Source organism: Elephantulus edwardii, unplaced genomic scaffold, assembly GCF_000299155.1.
Source record: "Elephantulus edwardii isolate Elephantulus edwardi_28Jun2011 unplaced genomic scaffold, EleEdw1.0 scaffold00101, whole genome shotgun sequence".
In the NCBI taxonomy this organism is placed as follows: Eukaryota; Metazoa; Chordata; class Mammalia; order Macroscelidea; family Macroscelididae; genus Elephantulus; species Elephantulus edwardii.
The window spans coordinates 6415608-6443138 of NW_006399851.1; the positions used below are offsets into that span (position 1 = coordinate 6415608).

At 38.6% G+C, this 27531-nt stretch overlaps 1 protein-coding gene across 1 annotated transcript in view; it reads left to right on the top strand.

The window, feature by feature from the left end:
• Positions 1-785: 785 nt before the first annotated feature.
• Positions 786-27531, top strand: part of HIVEP1 (human immunodeficiency virus type I enhancer binding protein 1) — a 47693-nt gene continuing 20947 nt past the window's right edge. Inside the window, exons 1-5 of the mRNA XM_006891633.1 lie at positions 786-921; positions 5782-11738; positions 15293-15426; positions 16266-16441; positions 20471-20572. Coding sequence (XP_006891695.1) covers positions 786-921; positions 5782-11738; positions 15293-15426; positions 16266-16441; positions 20471-20572 — 6505 coding nt within the window. The remainder of the gene's footprint in view (positions 922-5781; positions 11739-15292; positions 15427-16265; positions 16442-20470; positions 20573-27531) is intronic.

Consider the following 27531-nt stretch of genomic DNA (forward strand, 5'->3'; position numbering starts at 1 on the left):
ACTCCTGCTTATATATTATTAAACTTCAAAATTAAAGCATATACAGACAGAAAAATCCAAGCAAAATACATTTTAAATGTATACATTGCTTAATTGAAGCTCACTCCTACTTACATTATTAAACTTCAAAATTAAAGAATATACAGACAGAAAAAAACAACCCTCCTTAAAAATAAGAAGTAGGAACAGAGTTTGGAAGGAACACATTAGTGTATTTGAGCCAATTATGTCTTCGGATAGAAACTGAGAGTAAGCAACTACATAACAGATTGTAAATGATATAAACTTTGAGGAGAGTGTCCATTTATATGAAATTGGAACATGCAGTTCAAAAACTTGGTTTAAGAGATATTGGTATGAAGTAAGATCCCTTACCAGTAGTGTTCTTGCTGTTTTGTGTCATCCAGTTGAGTATGACTCATAGCAACTTTGTGAACAACTGTGAACTTTGCCCTATCCTACACCATCCTCGTCATGTGACACAGTGGCACATGCCCATTGCTGCAGTCATTTTGTCAGTCCATCTCATTGAAGTCTTTCTCTCTTTTGCTGACCATTCACCTTTTCCTAGCATGGTGTCCCTCTTCAAGGAATACCCTCTCCTAGCAACATGCCCAAAGCATGTGAGATGAAGATGCTTCACTGTCCTGGCCTCTAAGGAACACTCTGGTTATACCTTGTCCAAGACATAACTGTTTGTTCTTTTGCCACTCCGTGGGATATTCAGTACTTTCCTTCAACACCATAATGCAAAGGCATCAATTTTTCTTCTGCCGTATAATGACATGTTACTGTCCAGCTCTCAGAAACACGGGTGCACCTTAATATTCAAACTGGCATTGCTCCTCAGTACTTCGGAGAGTTCCCTGAATGCAAACCAACCCAGTACAGCCTCTGGTTTCTTGACTGCTGTCATCAAAGGTATTGAATGTAGATTGAAGTAAGATGAAATCATTGTTTTCTCCATCTATCATGATGTTGCCTGTTAGCCCAGTGGTGAAGATTGTTTTCTTGGTGTTGAGATGTAATCCATATTGAAGACTGTAGTCTTTGATCTTCTGCAGCAACTGCTTCAAGGCCTCCACACTTTCAGCAAGTAAAGTTGTGTCATCTGCATAACATAGGTTGTTGATGAGTCTTCCTTCTATCCTAAGAACATACTTTTCTTCATAGATTCCAATCTCTCGAAATACTTGTTCAGCATACGAATTGAATAGTTATGTAGAAAGGATACATCCCTGATACTCACCTTTCTTGATTTTAAACCATGCAGTATTCCTCTCCTTTGGACAGCATCTTCCTGGTCTAGGTATAAGTTTCAAATGAGCATGATTAAATGTTCTGTGATTCCTATTCTTCTCAATATTAACCATATTTTGTTATGATCCATACAGCCAAATGTCTTTGCGTAGTTGATAAAACACAAATAGACATTCTTCCAGAATCCTCTATTATATATTAAGAACCATCTGACACCCTCACTGATATTTCTGCTGCCATGGCCTCTTCTAAACCCAGCTTAAATTTCTGGCAGTTCTCTATCAGTGTCCTGTTCCAGCAGTTTTTGGATGGTCTTCAGTATTTTGCTTGCATATGGTATAATTTCTACATTCTGTTGGATCATCTTTCTTGGAAATGGGATCAAATAAGGCCTCCTTCCAGTCAGTTGGCCAGGAGGCTATCTTCTAGATTTCTTGGTACAAACTGATGGTGAGCACATCCAGGGCTGTATCTTTTAGTCAAACATCAATTTATATTCCATTGAGGAAAACTGGGGCCTTACATTTTCATTTTACGAGTATCTTCAGTACAGTTTGAATTTCTTCCCTCATTACCATTGGTTCTTGATCATTTGATACTTCCTGAAATATTTCAGTGTTGACCAATTCTTTTTGGTACAGTGACTCTGTGTATCCCTTTCATATTCTTTTATTTATTTCTTTTTCCTTCCATTGTCTTTTGATGCTTCCTGAATCATTGAAGATTTTGCCCATAGTATCTCCTCCTACTGGAACTTGAGGCTTGGACTTGTTTTTCAGTTCTTTCAACTTTAGAAATGCCAAGCAAATTCTTCTCATTTTGTTTTCTTCCTCTAGCTTTTTGCACATTCTGTTATAATACTTTGCCTTCTCAAACTGCTCTTTGAAATCTTTTCATCCTCTTTTTCACTTCTGCTTTTGGATTCCCTTTTTTTAGAGTCTCTTCTGCCTTCCATTTTGGTCTTTTCTTCCTCCTCTATGTAATGGCCTTTTGCTTTTTTTATGGATGATATCCTTGATGTCATCCCACCTCATCTGGTCTGCCTTCATTGTTAGTGTTCAGTACCTCAAACCTTTTCTTGTGATGATTTTTAAATTCAGATGGGATACACTTAAGATCATAGTTTGGTGCTCATGGAATTGCATGATCTTCTTCAGCTTCAGTTTGAAATTGTGCCTGAGTAATTAATGATCTGTTTCATGATCAATGTCTGGGCTGGTTTTGACTGCTGATATTTCTGTCATCAACTCTGTATTTTCCAACCACTGTTACCTGTCACTTGTTTCCAATTTTACCATTCCAGTTACCAATTGTTATTAATATGTTGTATTTGTATGTTTGGTCAATGTCAAACTGCAAAAGTTGGTAGAAAGCCTTCATTTCCTTTTTTCTGGCTATAGCTGATAGTGTGTATATTTAAATAAAAATGGTATTAGCAGGCCTTGTAAGCTCATGGATAGTATCCTTTTCCTCACAGCATTGAACTTCAGGATAAACCTTCACTTGATCTTTTTAACTATGAATGCAAAACCATTCTTCCTCAATTTTTCATTCCCAGAATAACAAATGATATAATTATCTTATTCAGTGTGTCTAAAGCTAAGTCCATTTCAGCTTGTTAATGCCTAATATTTCAGTCTTTGTGCAGTCTGGTTTTTTTTTAACAATGTCTTGATTTTCCTACTTTCCACATTCCAATTATTAGTGGATGTTTGCAACTGTTCTTCATTTTTTAGTTTCTTCTAATTTGACAGCTGTATCTCCAGTGCTATACCTACTTGTCTAATTGTGTAACTGTTCTCTGTTTTTCATAAGGTTTCTGAAGGCATGTTATTTCAAATGTGGAGGGTCAGTTCTTCCTAGTCTGTCTTAATCTGGTAGCTCTCCTTTGGTACAGCATCTAACAGACAAGCCCAAAAGTTTAGTTATTAATAAGTAAAAAATGTATCTTAGGTTTTAAAGTAAATATCAGCATAAATTTCTTCTAAGCCTAAAAATTTTATTGTTCTTAAAACATGTGTGTGTGTTGTTGATTGTCGTCAAATTGAGCATGACTCATAGTGACCCTATGAACAGAGGACCTTAAGCCTTTCTATAAGTATTGTTGTTTCTCAAAGTTCATAGGGTTTCCAGAGGCATGTTGTTTAGAAAGTGGATGCCACTCTTGCTTCCAAACCTATCTGAAATTGGGAGGTCCACCAAACACTGCCCACCCTAGGTAACCATTATGGCATTTGACATCCCAATACCTCAGTACAGCAGATTGACAGAAGAATGCTATACATATATCTCTATCTCTATATCTATCTATATTATCTATATCTATCTATATCATCTCTATCTATCTATAGCTATATATCCATCCTCTCTGAATCAGCCTGTATCCCTACAGTCACAGTCCACCACCCATCCATTTTTAAACATAGTTTATTTGTAAGAATTTTCTCCCAATTAAACTTGGTTAAGTGACATTTCTGAATGTTTTGCTTTTGAATTGAATTTTTGCAGTTTTCATTGAACTTTTGACATTCTTTCAGTTAATAAAAAACCAAACTTTTTTTGTTAAATATAAAATATGAATGTAATCCTAAAAGGTAAAGTATGTACAACACATCACTGCATCCTAAGCTTCTAGTTTAGTAGGTCTTCCATGAGTCCAGGTGTCATCTTCAGTCTCTGTTCATCTGCCCCTTTGAGAATTGCTGTTCCTCTAAGTGACTCCCCATCCCTGTGTTTATGTTTATTTTAACATCCCACATGAGTTTTTCTTTTGTTATAAGACATCTCCAACTTTGTTTTGCAAGTGGGTGGGGAAACCACTCACCTTGAATGCCGAGTATAACTTTTCATTTTGCACATTGGCCGGATGAAAATTCATCTTGAAGAGGAGGACTCAGCAGACCGACATTATTTTATAAATGAATGAATTGAAGAAGAAAAGAAGACTTACCAGTATTGTTTTGTGAAAATACCAACAATGCTAATGCATTTTCCTGCCATTATTCTTGACTCAAATATTTCAGTCATGAGACTAATTTTACTTTGTTTTGCCTTTCTAATTGATTATGGTGGGTAAATGCATTTTTAATAGATTAGTATGCTTATGGATGTTCTTACTTGTGGGTGCTTGTTAAACTTCTGTATTATACCTCATAAACTAATGTTAGAAGATGACAAATTTTTTTAAATTTTAGTCTTGAAGAAATGCCAAGCAGTGCTTATGGTATACACAGTTTAGTCTAATATGCATTTCAAATATGTATATTGCAGAAGCTGTTTAACGATGATAGAGGACTAAAGATTTGAATTTTCTTTTTTTTAAATTATTAAATTTTATTAGTTTTAGTGAACATTTACAGAGATTTTGGGTTTTCATTCATTCATTGTTGCACTGTTTAGATTTGAATTTTCTTGTTTCTAAGTAATGATATAAGCTTAAATCATTTTAGTTGATATGCCCAAAACTCAATGAATGAAAACCAAATTATAATAGGTAATTACTACTTAAAAATATAATAGTTGATGGAGATTGTGGTAGAATAATGACATTAAAATGACTTCTTGTAAGTACAGGTATGAATGAAAGTATCCCATCTGTTACCTCCTATTAAAATTTTTATCTACCACTAAAGGAAAACATTTAAAAATTTTGTACAGCAAAAAAGGTCATTTCTTTTTAAATGATGGTCACTATGACTTTTTAATTTTGTTGGTGAGAATCCACAAATAATTGGGTCATTTCACCTTCATGTTTTTCTCTACACAATAGAATTACTGTGTTAACAATAGTTCATGATTGTACAGACTAAAGTATCACGATTGTTAGGTATATTTGCTCTAAAAATTTATTTTGTCGTAGACCTGTTTCAGAACAGTGTACAGTGTAGTTCGTAGATGCCTAGTTAGAAATTTGCTGAGACATTTCCTTTTAATAATACTTAATGTAGTAAGGATGTTTTCTAGCATTAGTTGGTTTAATTTCCCTTATAAATCAGTCTTTTCAAACCATTGTGTGCAGCCCTTGGCTGTAAGAGTGAAAGGAGGAGTCAAGTTTACCTTTGAAAGTCTAGTTCCAGGTCTGGTAGATAGGGATCAGGAGATGAACACACAATTCTAGAAATGCTCAGTCAGGTTTTTACATGGTTATATAGAGTTCAATTAGCAACATTCTTAAGATTGCCAGAGTGTTAGAATGCAACTTTAAAATAGACTTTCCTTAAACTACCTTCTTCATTTGTCATAATGTATTAATGATGTTGTTTAACCATAGTGATCCTCCATTGAGTTTTCAGAGGCTGTTAACCTCACAGGAGATTGCCCATCCTTCTCAAAAAGAACAGCTAGTGGATTTGAACCATGTGCCTTTGGGAGTACAGCACAGTTTCTTACCACTAGTCCACCAGAGTTCCCTTACATAGTCATGCTAGTACTTTTATATAAAAACCCATAATGGCATATGTGTATATATGTATACACACACACACAAATTTACATATACATTTTGTCTATTTCTCTCAACAGAAATCTTAGAGGCTGGTATTAAAGGAACATCAGAATCACTGAAAGGTGTGAAAAGGAAAAAGATTGTAACTGAGAATCACCAGAAGAAAATACCCAAGTCACCACTGAGAAATCCTCTTCAGGCAAAACAGAAACAAAACACAGAAGAGTTATCTTCCACTGTTCTTCAGAGTACTTCTGAGTCACACAAAAATCAAAACCATATTCCTATAAAAAATGGAAAGCAAACTACTAAACAGAATGGAGAAACACCTGGAATAATTACCGAAGCCTCTAAGTCTGAAGAACCAGCCTCCCCACAGAAGCCCTTGGTTGTAAACCACCCCTCAGAACTGCGCAGATGGAGGTCAGAAGGTGCTGCACCCGCCAAGTTAAACTTCCTCGATGACAATTGTGATTCTAGCTCTTTATTAAGCAAAACCAGGACTGACAATAGTGAATGTATCTCTCCTCGCTGTAGTACTAATTCTTCCTCTTACACAAATACTGCATTTGATGTCTTACTGAAAGCAATGGAGCCAGAACTGAGCACCTTATCACAAAAGGGCTCATCTTGTGCAATTAAGGAAGAAAAACTGAGACCAAATAAAACTGTATGCTCTCCCACTAAGTTGAAAAACAATCTAACAGAGGCTCCCGATCAGACGTCCCAAGAAATTGTCAGTGTATCACAGTCCTCTCCTTGTACCTCATACACAGTGCATGTGCCTGCCTCTCAGAAGAACGAGCAAGCAATGGTCCAGCCACTGTCTCGTTCATATAACACCCATGAACACTTTGTTTCTAAATCTGCCCAGCCCAGCCACCAGCTCCCAGTGTGCCCAGGTTTCACAAGATCTCTGACAAATCTACAAACTCAAGAGACCACCAGACTTGAACAAATTTATAGTATCACAGTACCATCATCGATTGGTCTGACTCCACCTTCCAGTAGAACTCAGGTTATTCCTCAAAACCAGCAAATGGATTCTGCTCCACCTATTTCAATAAGCCCAGCAAGTTCCATACCTCCCTCCTCCACGCCCGTTTATAATTCAACTCCCTTGGCCTCTGTTGTCAATCACAGTGTAGAACAAATGTGCAATCTTCTTCTGAAAGATCAGAAGCCAAAAAAGCAAGGAAAATACATTTGTGAGTATTGTAATCGAGCTTGTGCAAAACCTAGTGTGCTTTTAAAGCATATCCGCTCACACACAGGAGAGCGGCCCTACCCCTGTGTGACCTGTGGGTTTTCATTTAAGACTAAAAGTAACCTGTATAAGCACAAAAAATCCCACGCGCACACTATCAAACTGGGGCTTGTCTTACAATCTGATTCAGGTGGCTTGTTCATCTCCCAGGAGTCCCCCAAAGCACTTGGTGTCCACTCAGACATAGAAGACAGTGGTGAAAGCGAAGATGAGGGCACTACTGATGAAAGACACAATGACTCAGGGCCCATGGAACTGCAGTCTGTGCATATACTGAAAATGGTAGCCAATCCTGAAGCCTCATCAAAAGTGAGTTCCAGTCCTAGCAATCCAGATCACTTGGTGGGCGACTTTTCACAACAAGAAAAACCATCTGAATCACAGGCTTTGTCCAAGCTACCAAAAGTTGTGGTCCACCCTGTCACCATGCCCCCTTTAAAGGTGGAAAGTTCAAAAGTGGCAGAGTCCATGCCTGAACTTGCCAGTGCCCAGCAGCAGAGGGACCACCCAGTGACAAAGGAACTGCCCAAATCAGCATGTGTGTCCTCGCTGGAGACAGAAGAAAAATCCTTTCTTACCAGGGATGTGAGCCACCCAGAAAGTAAACAGGAATCTCACGTGGGAACAGTGCATGCCCAGTTACAAAGGCAGCAGGCTACTGATTACTCCCAAGAGCAGCAAGGGAAACTCCTGAGCCCTCGAAGTCTAGGAAGCACAGACTCTGGCTATTTCTCACGTTCAGAAAGTGCCGACCAAACAGTGAGCCCACCAGCACCCTTTGCCAGAACGTTACCATCCACTGAACATGAGTCAAAGAAGAGCAGTGGACCCTCTGCCCCTCGCCCCAGTGCACCAGCGCCTTCTGCTTTACCAGCTTGTGAGAAGCCTCCACTTTTACCTGGTCAGATGCGCCCACCATTGGCAACAAAAACCCTGGAAGAACGGATATCAAAGCTCATCTCAGACAATGAAGCCCTGGTTGATGATAAACAACTAGATAGTGTAAAACCACGGAGAACGTCTCTCTCAAGACGAGGGAGTATCGATTCCCCCAAATCATATATATTTAAAGATTCTTTTCAGTTTGATTTAAAGCCAATGGGCCGAAGAACAAGCTCAAGCTCGGATATACCAAAGTCCCCTTTTACCCCAACTGAGAAATCAAAACAAGTTTTCCTTCTGTCTGTACCTTCTCTGGACTGTCTACCTATCACTAGAAGTAATTCTATGCCCACCACTGGATATTCGGCAGTACCTGCAAACATAATACCTCCCCCTCACCCCTTGAGAGGAAGCCAGTCATTTGATGACAAAATTGGCTCTTTGTATGATGATGTCTTCATATCAGGACCCAACACTTCCATGCCCCAAAGTGGACATCCCCGTACACTTGTCAGGCAAGCAGCAATAGAAGACTCTTCAACAAATGAAAGTCACATTTTCGGTACTGGGCCATCGGTGGATGAAAGCCTTCAGGGATATAATGCCACTGGGGAAACAGTACCAGCCAGGAACAAGTCGCTAGCACAGGGATCAGCTTTGGAGAAAAAGAAGTCCCACCAAGGGCGAGGAACAATGTTTGAGTGTGAAACCTGTCGAAACAGGTATCGGAAATTGGAAAATTTCGAAAACCATAAGAAATTTTACTGTTCAGAGTTACATGGACCAAAAACAAAGGTGGCTGTGAGGGAACCAGATCACAGCCCGGCACCCAGCAGCACACATCCGCAGATCCTCCACTACAGAGTTGCAGCTGCTACTGGTGCCTGGGAACAGACACCCCAAATAAGAAAAAGGAGGAAAATGAAAAGTGTCGGTGATGACGATGAGCTTCAGCAAAATGAAAGTGGACCGTCTCCCAAGGACTCTGAAGGTCTTCAGCTTCCACATCCTCTGGGTTCCACTAACAGTTTGTCCAAACACAATGTTGTCCCAGCAGGTGACTCCCAGCACAGAAGCATCCCTCTTCCCACCTCACAAATTCAGCTTGTGGCCAGGGGCACTGACCACGCAGTTGATCCAAAGCTGGCCACTATCGTGGAGCAGCAGATCAGTTCAGTTGCTCAGGATAAAATGGAATTGAAAAGACATGGAGCTGGGATCTCAGTCATACAGCACACAAATTCGCTGAGCAGACCCAGTTCATTTGACAAGCTTGAGTCCTTTGAACGAGGCTCCCCTGCCTCCTTTCAGGAGCTGAGTAGGACAGTGAAGGCTGGGTCTGTGACTGCAGTAGAGGTTCCTCAAGAGGACAGCCATCTTTCCCCAAATGCCTCTCAGCCTCACCAGCCTGTCTTGTCAGACACTCTTAGAGGAGAGCCTTCAGAAAGTTCCAGAAAGATCTCAAATGAAAGAAATGTGTTAGGACAGCCATCGAGACTTGTCCGGCAGCATAATATCCAAATCCCAGAAATCTTGGTCACAGAAGAGCCAGATCGAGACCTCGAAGCCCAAGGCCACGAGCCAGAAAAATCAGAAAAGTTCAGTTGGCCTCAACGAAGTGAAACCTTGTCAAAATTGCCCACAGAAAAACTGCCACCAAAAAAGAAGAGGCTTCGTCTGGCTGAGATTGAACATTCCTCAACAGAGTCAAGTTTTGATTCCACTCTGTCCAGGAGTTTAAGTAGAGAGAGCAGTTTGTCACATACCTCAAGTTTCTCAGCTTCACTAGACATCGAGGACATTTCTAAAACAGAGTGTTCCCCCAAAATCGATTTTCTAAATAAAGCAGAGTTTCTGGTGATTCCAGCTGGCTCAAATACACTTAATGTGCCTGGAGCTCACCAGGAAATGAGACGGGCTGCGTCAGAGCAGATTCATTACATGCAGACGTCCATGGAAGTTTCTGATTTCAGAAGCAAGTCATTTGACTGTGGAAGCCTGACTCCACCACAAACCATGCCACTGGTGGATCTGCAGCCTCCAGCATCTCCATCTGGGATGGGGGTCACAAGGCACGTGCCACTCTTAGAGCGAAGAAGAGGCCCCCTGATACGGCAGATATCTTTAAATATAGCTCCAGACAGTCATGTGCCTCCTATGAACCCACCATCTTTCCAAACTGTTGCTCCTTCACTTGTCACCCCAGGGCCATTTCAGGGACCTCAAGTAACCAGCACATTGTTGGCTGAGTTTCCCACAAATGCTTTGCATTCCCAGACCAAAATTAAAGATCTGCGACCTGAAACATCTAAATCCACCTCTACTCATACTTTGCCTCTTCAGCAGCATTTTGGTCTGAATGTGCTAAATAAAATCCGCACCCTTCCTAACCACCAAAATGCCCAGTCATCCCTGAATGTAGCTGCACAGGTGGACAGACCAGATGCAAGTTCCCCTCCATGTGCATCTTCTAAAAGTGAGGATTGCTTTGCACCCAAGTACCAACTTCAGTTTCAGGTTTTAACATCAAGCCAGTCTTACTCTTCTAATCCTGTGCATTCTTTGCCAAGTCAGGTTCTTTCAGAGCAAAGTGGTGCAGACCCCAGCATGACTTCACCAGCATTACCAACCAAATTGGTGGATAATGTATCTGATACATGTGCTCTCCCGTCACCAAAGCTAGGACAGCCCGGAGGTCAAGTGCAGAAGGCTGCCTCATCATTCATTGTACCTGTGCGGCTTCAGAGTAATGTCCCAGCCTACTGCTTCCCAACAGTCACATCGTTGCCCCAAATCCTAGTCACCCAGGACCTGTCAAGTCACCCAGTTTGTCAGGCTAATAATTCTGTATTGCCAATCAGTGAAGAGCAAAATTCTGTGCCAAAATTGCAAAAAGGCCTCCAGAGCACTTTGCCAAACCTGCAGAAAGAACTTGTTTGTGAAAATACCTTCTCAGAGCTGTGCCAAAAGTCTGTTTTGTCAGAAGCGTTGCCTACAACTCAGAAAGCGTCTGTTGGTCGACTTTCCCCACAACAAGAATCTTCAGCTTCAAGTAAAAGGATGCTTTCCCCAGCTAACAGCCTAGACATTGCCATGGAAAAACACCAGAAACGGGCTAAAGATGAAAATGGAGCTGTGTGCACAACAGATACTCAGCCTTTGCAGCCAGTGAGTTCAAGAGCTAATGATGTTAGTAAACAGAAGAAGCCTGTCTTAGTGAGGCAGGTCTGTACCACTGAGCCTCTGGAAGGTGCACTTCTGGAACTGGATGTTTGCTCCCAAACCGAAAGTAGAAGCGAGCCTGTTAGCTTGTCTGACGCTTTACCAACTGATAATTCTTCCTCAGGCCCTTCCAGATCTGGAGTTACAGAACCTGTACATGAATTGAAAGAATTTGAAAACATCAAGCCTTCTATATCACTAACTCCTACAGTGAGAACTTCACCTGTCCCTGTAGAAACAGCTCATGTTTCTCCTTTGAAAAGTTTAGACAATAACCAAGAAAGACAGACTCCACCAGTGGTTAAGAATCAAGGTGGCAACAACCAAGAAATTAAATCAGCAAGCACACTTGCAGTGTTTAATGTAGGAGAAACTCACCAGAGGTTTTTATCCAGTAAGACCTCAACGAGCTTCACATGGTGTTACCTACTGAGACAGAAGTCATTACATTTGCCTCAAAATGACCAGAAAACTTCAGCATATACTGATTGGACAGTAAGCTCTAGTAATCCAAATCCACTTGGTTTACCTACGAAAGTTGCTCTTTCTCTCCTTAATTCCAAACAGAAGACTGGAAAGTCACTGTATTGTCAAGCAATAGCCACTCATTCCAAATTGGATCTATTGGTCTACTCTAGCAAGTGGAAAAGCAATTTAAGCAAGGTACTTAACTTATAATCTGTCCTCACATACAGTGCCAATGAGTTTTAGCATGTTTTGACACGTTCTAAATATTTTAATTGAAAATGTGTATTTTCATTTTGAATGATAAATTATACTTGATGTGTGTTGTTGTTTGAGAGAAAAGATGATGTTTATTCCAGTAATTGTCAAAATCAGGATTACCTGGAGTCCTTCTGGTAAAAGTATCTTGAGAGACTTTTCAGATTGATAATTAATCTTGAACACTTTTTTCTTTCTAATTCTCGGCTGAATATTTAAATATTCACTTGATGGACCTCATAATCAAGATTTTTCTTCCCCTTCTTATGCTAAGATTTTGTTGTGATTGTTAAGTGAGAGGAGGTTTAGTGTTTGCTTTTCCTGGCAAAAGAGTGGTGTGAGGAGACAAAGATTGCTCTGTTTCATTTTGAAAACTAATTTGCAAGTCATTCAGCCTTGTCTTATGATGACAGTCGCATCCTTGATTGTCACCTAACCCAGATGAGACCTGAACCGCCACTTCCCCACCCACCCCATCGTCATCCTAGCTCTCTACCATGATAGTGCAGATGAGAGAAAGACCTAGAAACAATCCTAGGGATTACTGATATTTAAAAGATTAAGTGGATTAAGAAAATCCATGAAAGGAACTGAAAAGTGATCATTTATAAAGAAAGGAACAAGAAAGATGTAGCATATAAATCGAAATCTCTGCATTGAGTTGCATGATGCAGATGGCTAACATTCCCAGCTGGTAACTGAGATGTTAGAGGTTTATGTCTACCCAGAGGCTCCAGTTGCACTAAGGCATCCTAGGATGGTACAGATGACACACGTGCTCAGCTGTTGATTGAAAGGTGGTTGTGGTTGTGTACCCTCCGGTCGGAATGACCTTTAGCTGGCCCTCCAGTGGGTTCTCAGAGACAATAAATTGCGAAGGAGAAGATTTCCTATCTTTTTCCCTCAGAAGCGCTGGTGGATTCAAACTGAATACTTCTGGGTGGGTCACACAACTCCTCACCGCTGAGCCACCAGAGCTCCCTAACTGAAAAGTTAGATGTTCACATGTACCCAGAGCAGACACTTTAGAAGAAGGACCTAGCGATTGACTTCTAAAGTATGAGCCATTGAAAACCTTAGGCTGGAGCACAGTTCTACTCCCACGGGCATGGAGTGTCCAGAGTCGGAATTAACTCGATGGCAGCAGTCAAGTATCTTTAGAGAGTTGAGTGTGTGGGTAAGTGGATATGGAGGATCGGGCACTGGGCTTGCTTTTACCTCTAGACCAAATGTTAGCAGATTTGTGATTCAAACAGGAAGAAGATACAAATGCTAAAGGAAAATAGTCTCTAAGAGAAACAAGTAATCAATAGCATGCAATGCCGTTGTGTGGTCAAGCATATAAAAACCAAAACCCAGACTCACTAAGTTAATCCTGAGTCTTAGTGACCAAACATCAGGTTTCTAAGGCTGTAAATCTTCAAAGGAGGCTGCCCATCTTTCTGGTGATGTTACTGATGATTTCAGATAGCTAAAGATGTGTATCATTTTGTTTAGCAGCACAAACAGACTGCCACCAGAGCTCCAGGGCTCCTGCATGTAAAGACCGAGGAAATGTTAAAAGTTTGGGCAGTTAGCTCACTGGTAGCTCTAGTGAACTTCTGTAGTCAGATGCCAGGAAGCCACTAAAGAAATTGGATGGTAAGGAAATTAATAAAAGGTAGATGTTTGGAAGGGTGGAGGATCAACAAAGGAGAGGAAGACCCTAAGGTGGAATGACAAAGTGACTGCTGCAGTGGGCTCTTGTGTGTCAGGAGGTGTGAAGATGGCGCAGGGCAGAACAGGATTCAGATCTTTCATTCATGAGGTCACTATGACTTAAGGTATTCTACTGGACAGCACATAACAACAACAAACAACAGGTACTTGATACTGAAAAGAGGGTGAGAAAGCAGTTGGTAGTAGTTAAATCATGAAAAATATGTGCATATCTTCCAAAATGTAAGACTCACTTATTTGTCAAGTAGAGTTTGTGCATTTTTTTTTTCTGTAGGCTTCAGTGCTTTTACTTGTGATGACACCTTCTGAGGAACAAGGGCTAGCCCCAGAAAACTTTTCTGTTCTCCTCTCTTTGTACTGACTGGGGCTTCCAGGGTCCCTTCTCTAAGCCACATAGCTCCTCTCCCATAATGCACACTTTCTCATCATTTACAGTATTAAATCATCTGCATGAGATAGCAGGATATAGGGAGAGCTTTATATAAGATTAGGAATGTTTTGTATTGAACTCAACAGAGGATTTGGGTTTGAAGCTTTACTGTTAACATTTTCATTTTAGGGAGTAATTTAACTCTGAGAATGTCCTTGCTCATTGGATTGTAATTCACTGATGAGAGTTAAATGGAATGATAAGTAAGAAAATAAGGGGAATATTTAAGTATTGTAAACTGTGCAATTGTATAAAGTTGAAAAGGAGATATTTTAATAGGAAGATTTTAGTTGTGCTGCTAACCTAAAGGTGACCAGTTTGAATCAATTGGTGACTTTTGAGGGAGAAAGGTGGATGGACAGTCTCCGCCCATGTGGTTTACAGTTTTGAAAAACTTGCTGGAAGGTCAGCTGTGAGTCTGCGAGTCACATCCAATCTATTATGTGTCATTGTAGTTTTCATTCCTCTTCTCCAGAGATTTAATTATCAGGCTATATGTCAACTTCTCATTTAACCTGGACATTTTAAGTTACTAGTATATAGGAACTTTGGGAGAAGATAGGAACCCCTTGGGGTGCTAGTGGTTAATTGCTCAGCAGTAGGCAGAATGCCTGGAACTTAAGGCCACATTGAAGCATGTCAGAAGAAAGGCCTGGCAACCTATTTCTAAAAGATCAAGCCTTGAAAACCTTGTGGAGCTATGACACACAAGATCTCTATTAGTTAAATCTATGGCAATTGTTTTCTGTGTTTTGAGAAAATTTACAAAGCAGTGATAATTATGCATATGATAATTAGGCATAAAAGAAGGGAGGAAAGACAGCATAGGAATAAATAGGCTTTGAAGGAGATTTTGCCATGTGTCTCAGGAGTTTAAAGATTATTCAACCAGAAGAGGTGAATAGTTCTATCTCTGAAGACTAAACTCTTTAAGAAATGTACTTAAAGCAGCATTGTAAGGAGTAGTTTAGATACAAGAAGGTATCTAGTTGGTTTGGTTGTGTTTTATTCTTGTTGCTTGCTTGTTTTTGAAAGACAACTTTCCTATTAAACTTTGTGGAAAACCATAGTAGGTTTTTAAGCTTTTATTTAAGAGAGGCAGAATAGTTTATTGAATCTTTAGCATAACACTTACCAGCCTACCGTGGTTTGATTTACAAAGGTACAGCAAGCGGGATGATGAAGCATTTGAGTGTGAAGTGTGCTGTTTATTTGAATTACATTTCATTAAGTAATTGTATACCAGGGTACACTGCTTTATTTTCATTTCCATTGAAACTATAGCATGTTTGTGTTTTCGGTCTTGTTAAATTAGTTTCTCTGTTTGTTTTTTTTTTCCTTTCAGAGAGCACTAGGTAATCAAAAATCCACTGTAGGTGAATTCAACAGTAAAGATGCCTCAGAAATTAACAGTGAGCAAGATAAAGAAAATTCCTTAATCAAAAGTGAACCAAGAAGAATTAAAATATTTGATGGAGGGCAAGTACAAACTTTACTTCTTAAATGTACATTTAAACTTACTTTTTAAATGTACATTTGCTTTCTTCTAAGTGAAGACTTAACAATACCAGTTTTAATAAATGTCACAAAGTCTGTCAGCTTGTCAGAATGAGGGTGCTGGGTTTGCTTAAGCCTCTCAGTTGCTGAGAAGCTGGCAGTTGGAACCTTCCCATCAGCTCCTTGGGAGAAAGACGTGGCAATCCACTTCTGTAGAGATTCCAGCCTAGAAAACCATATTGCAGTTCTATTCTGCCACAGGGAATTACTGTGAGTCAAAATTGGTGCCTTGACGCCTAACAGCAACAGGCAAAATGTCCGGAAGCAAGCATTATGTTGAAGAATTCTATTTTTATGGGGGAAACAAATAATGATTATTTAGGAAACACTGTGGAGTCCTAGAGGCAACTACTGGAAGAAGTAAGGAGATCCTTGGCTTTTACAGCAATTGACAGCAAAGAACGATTTGGAAAAATCTAGAGTAGAAATGAATTCTTTGTGTATTTGATATCTGTGCTTTTTTTAAAACAAGCAAATTGTATACTTCAACAAAGTTAAATCATTTCTATAGGATTTTAAAAATTTAAAATTAAAAATAGCATTGAATAAGATTTGATTAGAATTAGCAGTTACAATATTCAATGTTGATTTGAAAAACTGAAATATTCTGTTACACATAAGAGTTTTTATTGCTTGAATATAAACATTGTGTCATGTTTGGTTTTATTTTCTAGTGAATTTTAATCAGCAGTATTTTCTCAGAGACATAATGTCCACTCCCCTCTTTTAAATCTTCCATGTAATCTTTTTCTTGAAATTAGATATAAATCAAATGAAGAATATGTGTATGTCCGAGGCAGGGGAAGAGGAAAGTACATTTGTGAAGAATGTGGAATACGTTGTAAGAAACCTAGTATGTTAAAGAAACACATACGAACTCATACTGATGTCCGCCCCTACCACTGCACTTACTGTAACTTCTCCTTTAAGACAAAAGGTATGAGACACACATTGCTTCCCAGTCCTTTTGTGTATTGGTGGATACCGCTGATGCCCAACTCTAGGAGTTATTTGACCAAAGATACAATAGCTTAAATAGACAAATAGAAATTGTGTCTTACCAACACTGTAGTCTAATTTTCTTTTTTTTCCTAGACTTTTGGAAGAAGGGGTTTAACTATACATTTTTAGAAGTATCTATGATGTTTTAAAAGGAGCAGCTGACTTTGCCCCCTTTATTTTAACTTCCCAAATTATAGTTTCACAACGTAATGACTAATACATTTTCACAAATACTTTGCGGCCAAGAAAGAAAAAGAAAATTTAATAATCCTAAATAAATTCATTTGGATATTAAATCACTGAAGATTTAAAGTAGTAGCTTTTATAATGGTCATGTAAATATTTTCTAGTTTTTTACATGCATAGCCAGTTTTTCCCATGTGCATTTGTAATTCCAGTATTACTGAATTTCATCATCAGAAATTTTCTGAGTTTTGTACTGTTTAATACTTTACATAGAAAATTTAGAAATAGTAAAAAATATATTTAGTGCCCTTTCTGCTTTACCTATATATTTTTATCAACTTATATGTCTTCATTGTAGTTAATGAAATTTTACCCTTTAACATATCTCCTGTTCCTATAATAACTGTAATACCAGGAAATGTTGGTTTGCTTATTGGGCTTATTTCATAGTGATAATGCACCATTTTGTCACTAGGGAGTTTTGTTTCATATACTACCCTTAAAAGAATAAGAATCGCTCTAAAACAAAGCAAGGTAGTAATGAGTTCAGGGTCTAAAGGACTGTTAGTAAGAAAGTATCCCATTGATCATTTTCTCTACCCAAATCATTTAAAGTTTTATCATTTTCTGTTAACATTTACTTTTTCAGAATTATCTTGTTTATATTTCAGTTTTACTTTAAGTTTGAGGAACATTTTAAGCAAAACCTGTACTTTTTGTGAACAATTTAACATTTCGTTGTTTTTACTGACATTTTAAACAATTGTGTTAACAACTAAATAGCTTCAACTCAGTTCCCCTTAAGTGTTGATAGTACCTGACACAAGAATGATCAAAAATCAGAGTTATCTTCTTAAGGAAGCTTTGTGATTTCCAGAAAGATTGAAAAACTCAAAAGAAGTTAGAGTACTAATTAAGCAGTTCTTAGCTTGTGACTTAAAATCTCCTTCCAGAGATAGAGAAGGTGAATATCAGAATGATTATACTGGTCCTGAATGAGGACGTTGATTGGATAATGTTTTGATTTTGAACTCAAGTTACTAATTTATGACTGGTTTTGATCCAGTTAATAGCTGAGTATTACCAACACTAGGAATATTTTAAAATGCTACTGTCAAAAATAAGAGATTATCGGGTACAGAATGATGACACAAAAGATAAGAAACCCAAGGTGTCACAAAGGAAAGGAATTAAGGATATTTTTGCAGTATTCATAAAATTAAGGATAAGAAAGGAAGAAAAATCTTGAATGTGAGCAACTCAATAAAATTACAAGATTTCTTGGCAGGGAAAAAATGGTAATTCACCAAATATTACTGTTAGTAAAAGAATTAAAAATTATATTAGGTAAAATTTTAGATGTTTATTAAATTGTTGACCAAACCAAAATCCAAACTCATTGTAGTCAAATCATGCGTTAATAGTTTTCATGTCTTAACATTTCTCTAGTATCTTGCATGTATTAATTTTCACAAATTTTTTTGTTTTGTCAGATAATTCTTGTGTTATGTAATCAGTATTTAAAGGAAGTGGGAATGATTATTAGGGCTGGTTATTATGAATTTGTTTAAACTAAGTCCCATACCAGTTCTTAAAAAAGAAATCACAGCAGTAATGGACCTGCATTTTGGTTGAGCTATAGATTTTGCTTAGGTTTAACTTTATTTTCCTAGCCAATCCATTTCTAATTATTATAATGTGTCTGGTCATTAATAGAAGAAAATAATATATAATGTCATGCTGTATAAATATGTTGGGAGCTCTGGTGACTTACTGGGTAAAGAGCTGTGCTGCCAACCTAAAGACGGACAGTTCAAAACCACCAGCAACTCCACAGGAGAAAGATGGGCGGTCTCCTCCCATGTACTTTACTGCCTCTGAGCACCTGCTGGATGGTCAGCTGTTAATCAGTTCTGACCCAATGACACAAAACAACAACATATAAAGACTTAAAAATTTATCAAAAGGAGTGTATGTAGTACTAGAAATGGGTATTTCTAATATTACTGCTCAAAACAAGTCTATACACCATGATTTGTTCTCTTAGTTTATTATGTTTTCAAAATAATGCTTTATAGATTTTTTTTGTCACTATTCTGCTTTGGTGGTCAGTTAACAAAAAAATACTCAGCTTACATTTCTGCAGGATTTACTACCATTAGTAGCACAAAAAGCCAGGCTCGGCATAGCTGTAGGAGTGCAGAAATAAGTCATGAAATGCTTTTTGCAAAGTTGCAAAGTGTTTATTAAGAATTTCTCTATTAAAAAAATTTCTCTATTAAATTAGTACACAGTTTGTACCATTTTAAATATTTGCATATTTAAAATGAAACTGGTTTTATGAATTATCTAGATAGTTGGTTAATAATAAAACATAAGTTATGAGGGCTAATTAAAAACTTGTATTCTCATCTTTTCCTAGTAACGCTTATACATTAACTTCTTCAAAAACACCTGCCATAAGTATTTGAGGAACAACATATATTAAAAGAGAACTATTATTACAATTTAAAATTATTAAAACTTTTAATTTGGTCATGATATTGTTACTATATTGAAAACGTGGATTTTTTTAAGTGAAAATTTCAGGCACATTAAGATAGCTAAGCTTTTTTTTTTAAAAAAATACAAAATTTTGAAGCATACAGGAAGTAAACATTTCTAAAACCCAACACTCAAGCTTGCCCATCATCTGCTTTTTTACCTTCACCTTTTTATAATTGTTAATGATGTATCATATTTATCTTTTAAATATATTTAAAGTAAATCCAGATTTGGCCAAACTACCAAAGTTTGGAGGACCTTAGACATCATCTGGTCCAGCCATGCATCTTAACTTTTAATTCCTTGTTAGCATCCTGCTTTAGGTTGCTATATAATTGGCTCAGCAGGTGTAAGACTTACCTCATAGAGACAGTTGTACAAATGTTGTGCTTGAAACTCCCATGAAAAAACAATAACACAAGGTTAAACTTTATTTTTTTTAATAATTTTTTTTTAATTTTATTATTTTTGTGTGCGTGTACCATCAAATCAGATCTGACTGGTACAGGAGGAGATTGCCCCTCCTTCCCCGGCAAAGCATCTGGTGGATTCGAACCGTGCACCTCTGGGATTGTAGTTGCAGCTTCTTGCCACTAGGCCACCAGAGCTCCCCTACAAGGTTAAACTTTAAAAATTTAAAAGCATACAAAGAACATACTACTATGAGAGTGAATCAGCAAATGTAACAAATGGAAAATTCATACTCCAAGGACTACAGATAATAGTGCAGTCTGAAAAGTGTTTAAGGATACCTCAGATGTCCTAGGGAACTCTGATGACAATGAGTTGCTCTGTCACACTGCTCCAAAAGCACACTTTGAATCCACTAACTGCTTCCCGGACACTCTCTTTCCATATGATTACCTGCCTCTGAAAACCCACTGGAGGGTCAGCTGTGGGTTGGTTCCAACTGGATGATACTGAACAACAACAAATTATTCTAAGAAGTCAATAGGAATTAGAGTAAAAAGCTTTAGGAAAAAAACAAAGTAGAGAGCACACTTTAAAACTAACCTGTTATTAATAAGTAATAAAGTTAATACAATGTAGAGATGTAGAGATAATATTTTCTTTCATTGATATTTAATCATTGGAATTATCTAACTGCAGTCTAGGGTGATGTCTTTATGCTATTGTTTGCTTTATTTCAAATAGAAATGGAGTTTGCCAGTGTTGACAAATGGAGTAGGAAAATTGTACTATATAAGCTTAGTAAACTTTCTTTTTCCTTAAGGAAATCTGACAAAACATATGAAGTCCAAGGCACATAGCAAGAAATGTGTGGATTTAGGAGTCTCAGTAGGTTTACTAGATGAACAAGATACAGAAGAATCAGGTAAGGCTTCATTCTATATCTTTTTATAAAAAAACAACAGACCCTGTTTACAGAGTGTGTGTGTGTGTGTGTGTGTCATTTATAATTCTTCATTCCCTTTTCATTGATTATGCCTGCTTTGTGTTTTCATTGTGTACTGATCTTTTATCCCATGTTTTGTTTGTCTTCATATCCATCTATCTTGTTGATTGCCTTCAAGTTGAGCACGACTCATAGCAACCCTATGGACAAAAGGCCTGAAGCCCCTCTACAGCCATTGACATTTATCAAAGTTCATAGAGTTTCTGGAGGCAAGTTGTTTAGAAAGTGGATACCACTCCTGCTTCCAAACCTGTCATAATATTGTTGTTATGTGCCATTGAGTCACCTGTGATGTATAGTGACCCTATATACAGCAGCTTTGAACCCTTCCCTGTCCTGAGCCAGTCTCACTCCGACACACCAACCCCCATCATCCCAGTTACTGAAACAATCCATCTCATCCGGGGTCTTCCTCTTCTGCGCTGCGCCTCCACCCTTCCAAGCATGATATCCTTCTCCAAGGACTGATCTCTCCTGGCCATGTGCCCAAAGTAAGTGGGGTGGAGCTTCAAAATACTAGCCTCCAAGGAAAAATTTGGTTTTACCCTCTTATGAATGTAGGAAAACTGAACATTGTAGAGAAAGAAATGGAACACATAAATACTAACACACTGGGTATTAGCGAAATGAGATGGATTAGCATGGGACATTTTGAATCCATTTATCCTAACTAATGTTAAATTAGTATCTTCTTCCTAAGGCAGGGGCCTACTCCTGCCCCACCATTGCTGAGACTCTCTCATTCATTCCCATTTGCATTCCAGATAGCTTCTGAACTACTTGACTTTGCACTCTCAGGCCATTTTGTAATCTGATCCCTACCTGTTCTTCTCTCTTATTCTTCTGTCCTTTCTTCTACCCCAGTGCTTGAATTTCCTGGCACTTGGCACTTCTCTGATTCCCTGTCCTAGTCCTACAACAGTCCCTTAATACCCTCCTTCATTCCTCATGCAAACTTGGCTCTCCCTCTGCCCATTTCTATCTGTTCCTTGTCTTTAAAGGCCTAGTTCAGATGCACTTCTTCATAAAGGCTTTCTCTCTCTTTTTTTTTTATTTTGGTAGGTGCTGCTTTTATTGGCTCCCAGTCTATCTTTTTTTTTCTTTTTAAATTTATTTGCTTTCAAAGTTCATATGCTTTGTGTTTCACACGATTCTTCGTTCACATTGTGTTTCATACACTCATTCTCATGCATTATGTTTTATAAAATTAATCATCTTTGGACCTTGCCCATCATTACAAAGCCTTTCTATGTCCTCTTCCTGCTGTAGTCACAGGAGTCAACTTTTCATTTCACTCAATGCCTGTAATATTTTGGGGTTTTTTTCTCTGACAGCATTCAGCCTTCCCTCCTCATTTGTCAATATGCCCCTGCTTGTGTGACATGCTCACTGTGAGGCTTCACTGAGAGAACAAGCACAGGGTGGCCCACTGAGTTCTCTCTGCTTCACCCAGCAGCTAACACAGCACGCCTCGCACATGGTCCCTGCTGTCAATATTTGTGAAATGAAGCATTTGTTTGCTTCCTCAAACATCAGTTATTTTAGAAATATTAACCTGTTGTTTTGTTTTTTTTTTAACAGCACTAACTGACCAAATCTATTTATCTCTTAACTAGTTTTGGAGGAAAATAAACCTATTCGTTTGTTCTAATCAGAGGATAGAAATATCTTTTTTTCCTAATGCTTTATTTTAAACTCCAGGATTTATCAACAAATCTCATTGTTGTTGACTCAAAACTGACTCATAGCTGACCCTTTGGTGGGTTTCCACTAGGGCTCTAAGGGAGAATATTGCCTATCTTTCTGCCTTGAAGCCACTGGCAGATTTAAACCTCCAGAAAGGAGGGCTAACTAGTTGGGATAAATAGCAGCCCAAATCTTTAGAAATTAGGCCACAAAGAGATAGATTGTGGCCTAAAATGGAGAGAGATGCTCTTCTGTTTAAAAAAGCCCAAACTGACCTACCTCAGTATTTACCCACTATATTTAATGTGATGCACATTTTTTTGTTATTTAAAAAAAAATTCCAAAGCAAAAATGGTGAAGCTATCATTAAAACAGAAGTGAAAAATCAAATACCTTTCATTCCACCTGACTGGCAGGAACACACTAAATGAATCATCCTGAACGTATTCTCAAAGATGCAAGAGAAGTGACTCACATCTTACATGGTACAGTTGATATGAGTTAGTATTTTAAATACATATAAGGGGGTAAATTTAAGTGCTAGGGAGAATACACATTTTCTTAATAAAAGAAAAAGATAACATTTCAAGAGCAAGTTTCGGAACGTAAAGAGCTTTGTTTCTGTTTTATAAATGGTGATGCTTAGACACATGTTGTTGTTAGGTGCCGTTCAGTTGACTCTGATGCATCGTGACCTCGGTGTATAACAGAGCAAAGTGTACCCGATCCTGCGCCATCCCTGCAATCTCTGCTGCTGAAGCCCATTGTTGCAGTCCCTTTGTCAGCCTGTCTTGTTTGATGGTCTCCCTCTCTTTTAGTAACCCTTTTCCAAGCATGATGTCCTTCTTCAGACTGCCACCTCCCATAATATGCCTAAAACATGTGAGATAAAGTCTCATCAGTATTTGAAAGTACAGGTCACCCTAATATGAGTAATTCTTTTTCCTTTTGGTTGGTGGGTGTTATTGAGTCAAGTATGAACAACAGATCTGTACCCTATCCTGTGCCATCCTCACAGTCTCTGACACACTCAAGCCCATTGCAACAGTCACTGTGTCAGTCTACCTGGTTGAGGGTCTTCCTCTCATTCGATGTTTCACCAATTTTCCAAGTAAAATGACCTAGGAACATACTTACTAAAAAATTTTTATGACATGAACTGATAAAAAAATTATTTTTCATTTGTTAGGATTTTTTAGTGTCTTTGTTTAAAGACACCAAAGCATTGAACTATTGTCACTTATATAAACAGTACAGTCACTTTATTTTCTGCTCTTAGTAATTATTTGATACATTAATTACCATTTTTTTTACATTGCAAATGATTTATTTTTTCATTGTTGCATTTTCTTCCCACCATTAACTTTTAAGAGACAAAGTTCCTCTTATTTTGCTTTATTTCTGTTATATTGAATAATTCAGAAGGAAAACTGTGTTAACAGTGTAAAAAAGAATATTTGTTGCCCACTGACTAGAAAAGATGCAGGTTGATGGGTGGTGCAAAACATTAAGTTCTCAGAAGCTACTAACTGAAAGGTGGTTTGAGCTGCAGCAGAGGCACTGCAGAAGAAAGGCCTTGTGATGTGCTCCTGAAAATCCCGCCATTGGAAACCCTCTGGGGTGCAGTTCTACTCTGACACACACAAGTCACCGTTAGTCCCAGGCAATTGAAAGAACAATTGATTGCTATGTGAAATACCAATGTCGGCAAATGGTTACTGTAAAGCTGTAATAATTTTAATGTGTACCCACAAATATTTGTTTTTTAAGATTGAGTCTTGATAATATTGTTGTTATGTGTCATTGAGTGGCTTGCGACTCATAGCGACCCTATGTACAACAGCCCTAAACTCTGCTCTGTCCTGTGTCAATCCCACTGTCTCTGACACACCCATCCCGAGTACCCCAGTCACTGAATCAATCCACCTCGTAGAGGGCCTTCCCCTCCTGCTCTGTCTCTCCACCCTTCCAAGCATGATGTCCTTCTCCAAGGATTGGTGTCTCCTTACAACATGTCCAGCGTATGTTAGATGAAGCCTCAGAATCCTTGCCTCCAAGGAGCCACCCGGTTTAACCCTTTCCAGGATGAATCTGTTTTCCTAGCAGTCCATGGTACCCTCAATAATCTTCTTCAGCACCACAGCTCAAAGGCATCAATTTTCCTTCTATCCTCCTTAGTCACTGTCCAACTCTCTGATGCATAACAAGTGATAGCAAAGACCATGGCCTGTATCAGACACACCTTAGTCTCCAGAGAGACACCATTGCTCTTCAGTACTTTGGAGAGGTCCCTAATAGCAGACTTTTCCATTGCAATATGTCTTTTTAATTTCCTGGCTACTGGTGCCAAGAGTGTTGACTGTGGAGCCAAGCAAACTAAAGCTGTGAGCAATCTCAATCTCTTCACCATCCATCCTGATGCTGCCAGTTGGTCCAGTGGTGAGAATTTTTGTCTTCTTGGCATTGAGTCTTGATATAGATTAACTAAAATGTCTCCAGAGTCCTCAGACCTGTTCAGGGAAACTAATTCTTAAATCCTAAATAATCATAGGATTCATAAATAAGGGGCCAATGACTTCATCTATATTACTTGGATCCACAATCAGTGTACTTGGTACCGGGAGTCAGGAGATCAGGAGATAAATTGCATGGGGAAAGTCTACAGTCAGGGGCCTCTCCATATTATTGAGGAACAGTTATAGCATTTGAAGCCTAAGATATGTTTTATTCAAGCCATGGTCTTTTCAGTCACTTGGCTGTGCTCCTGAGAGCTGGACAGGAAATAAGGATGGCAGAAGATGATGCCTTTCAACTGTGGTGTTGTAGAAGAGCACTGCATTATTCCACAAACTGTCAAAAGAGCAGATATGTGCTTCTTGGAGGAAGTAAATCTTTGTCTCACACACTTTGGACAAGTTGCCAGGAGAAGCTGTTCATTGGAGAGGGATACCATTCTTGGTAAAGGGACGGTGAAAGAGAAGAAGACCCTTATCCAGATAGGTTGACACAGTGACTGAAGCTATGGGCTCCAGTGCATTAGAGAATTTGACATGGCATTGGATAGGATGACATTCAGATCTGTTATTGTTCATAGGGTTGCTATGAGTCATTTTTTACTAAATAGTACCTAACAACAGCAAATAAGCGTAGGAGAATGAAGTTTCCATTAACTATCCTGCTTTGTTTAGATGGACTGATTGTCTTACGTGTATGCGTTCATTTCTGTATTTCTCATCTCATTCCAAAGTATTTAAAACAGTCTCGGCATTGTTTCAGCACAGAGGTTAGCACTCAAATGTGATAGTTTAGTTCCCAGTATTTAATTTAGATTGGATCATCCAATAAAGTTTCATAGTTTTTTTTACTTATCTTTTTACTATTCTGTGGAGGAGTTTTGGTCCTAAAAGTTATGTTGAGATGTTTTTAAATATAAGGAGATACAAATAATTACAAATGCTCATCTGTTCATTACCAGAGTTTGTGATTTTAAACATTTTCTCATCTTTGTTTTGTCTTTGTCATAAATTTAGTGCTGTTTAAAAGCTATGTAAAACATTCAGGGCAAGTACCCAGTCACCTCCCCCTCTGACACCCACAGTAAACACTTAACAGGAGTTTAGAGTACTTTCTTCCCATTTTTAGAACTTAGGTGACTAGTCACTACATTTATGTTTATATTCGTTATTTACTTAATGGTACTAGTTTTGTACGTATAGACCTATAACGTTCTTTTGACTTGAAATTGTTCTCCAGGGATGACTTTCCATTTTCCCCATTCTTAGCTTTGCCTAATATTGGTAGAATTTGACTTTTTGGCCATTTTCAAGGATGGTAGTTTGCAGTCTTAATTTATATTTTCTTGATTACTGTGGTAACATTGTTGAGTCATCTTATTTTTAGAAAAGATATTTCACTCCACTCAGTTTCTGACAGTTGGGATAGAATTTTGCCTAACAGTTCTTCCAGTTTCCACATTCAAAAAGAAGTATAGTCTAGGAAACAAAGTTGTGTGTGAGAGAGGACATTATGTCTGGTTAAAAACTAGACCAGAACACATTCTTCTTTTTGCATCTCCTTTGCTGGTTCCTTCTCATCTCATTTAGCTCCTCACCATCTAATTTTGTTGCCCCAGGCTGTGTTCTGGTCCACAATTTTCTATTTATTCTTTCTCACTTGACCTTAGACACCATATATGTGATATTGACATTGACTCCCAGACTTAAGTGTTCATCTGCCTACTACCCTTTCACAGTAATTGTCTAACAGGTATTTCAAGTGTGTGTACCCCAAACTGCTGATAAACCTGAGCTCTAAGAAGCATACTCCCCCATAGCCTCTCCCCAGTGGCTTGACCAGAAATCTTGAAATCATCCTTGATGCCTACCTTTCTCACTTTTGCCTTTACTCCACCTGTTAGCTCTTCCCTGGACGCATTCCCACTCTGGTCAAGCTGTCATCATCTCTTCCTAGATTGGTTTCAATAGCCCCCTAACCTCCATCAAGATGGATTGACACAGCGGCTGCAACAGCAAGCTTCAGTACAGCAACAATACAGGGTGATGTTGGCGTGGGAATGGTTTGATTTTGTTGTACATTCTTTTATCATTGTGACTCAGAGCTCAACAACACAGCCCTAACTGATTTCTGGGGTTCTGTCCCTTGCTTATTTATTGGTTGGTTGGTTTGTTGCCTTTTTTTTTTTTTCCCTCAACACAGCACACAGAATGGTCCTCTTTTTAACAGTGTCACACTTTTTCTTAAACGTCTCTGATGCCTTCCTCTCTCATTCAGAGCACTGTCTTCCCGCTGGGAATGGACTGAGGGTGCTACATTCCTTTCCCCCTCACCAACGCCATCAGCTTTTGGAAGCTCATCTTTGCGTTATCTCTTGCTTCCTCAGCTACATCCACACCCAGTCTCCCGTTTACTGACAACCCTATGTGGACTCCTGCCCGTAGTTTCCTCTGGAGCGCCTGCCACCAGATAACTGTAGACTTACCCATCCTATCCTTCAACTCTTTCCTCATAAGTCACCTTATTTAAAAAGTTTCCCACTCATTTACTGCTAACATTTTATAGGCCCCTTATCCTGCTTCATTTGTCTTCACAGCACCTACCACTACCGGACGTGGTGTGTGTGTGTGTGTGTGTGTGTGTGTGTGTGTTTCTTTCACCTAACTAGAAAAAGAGAA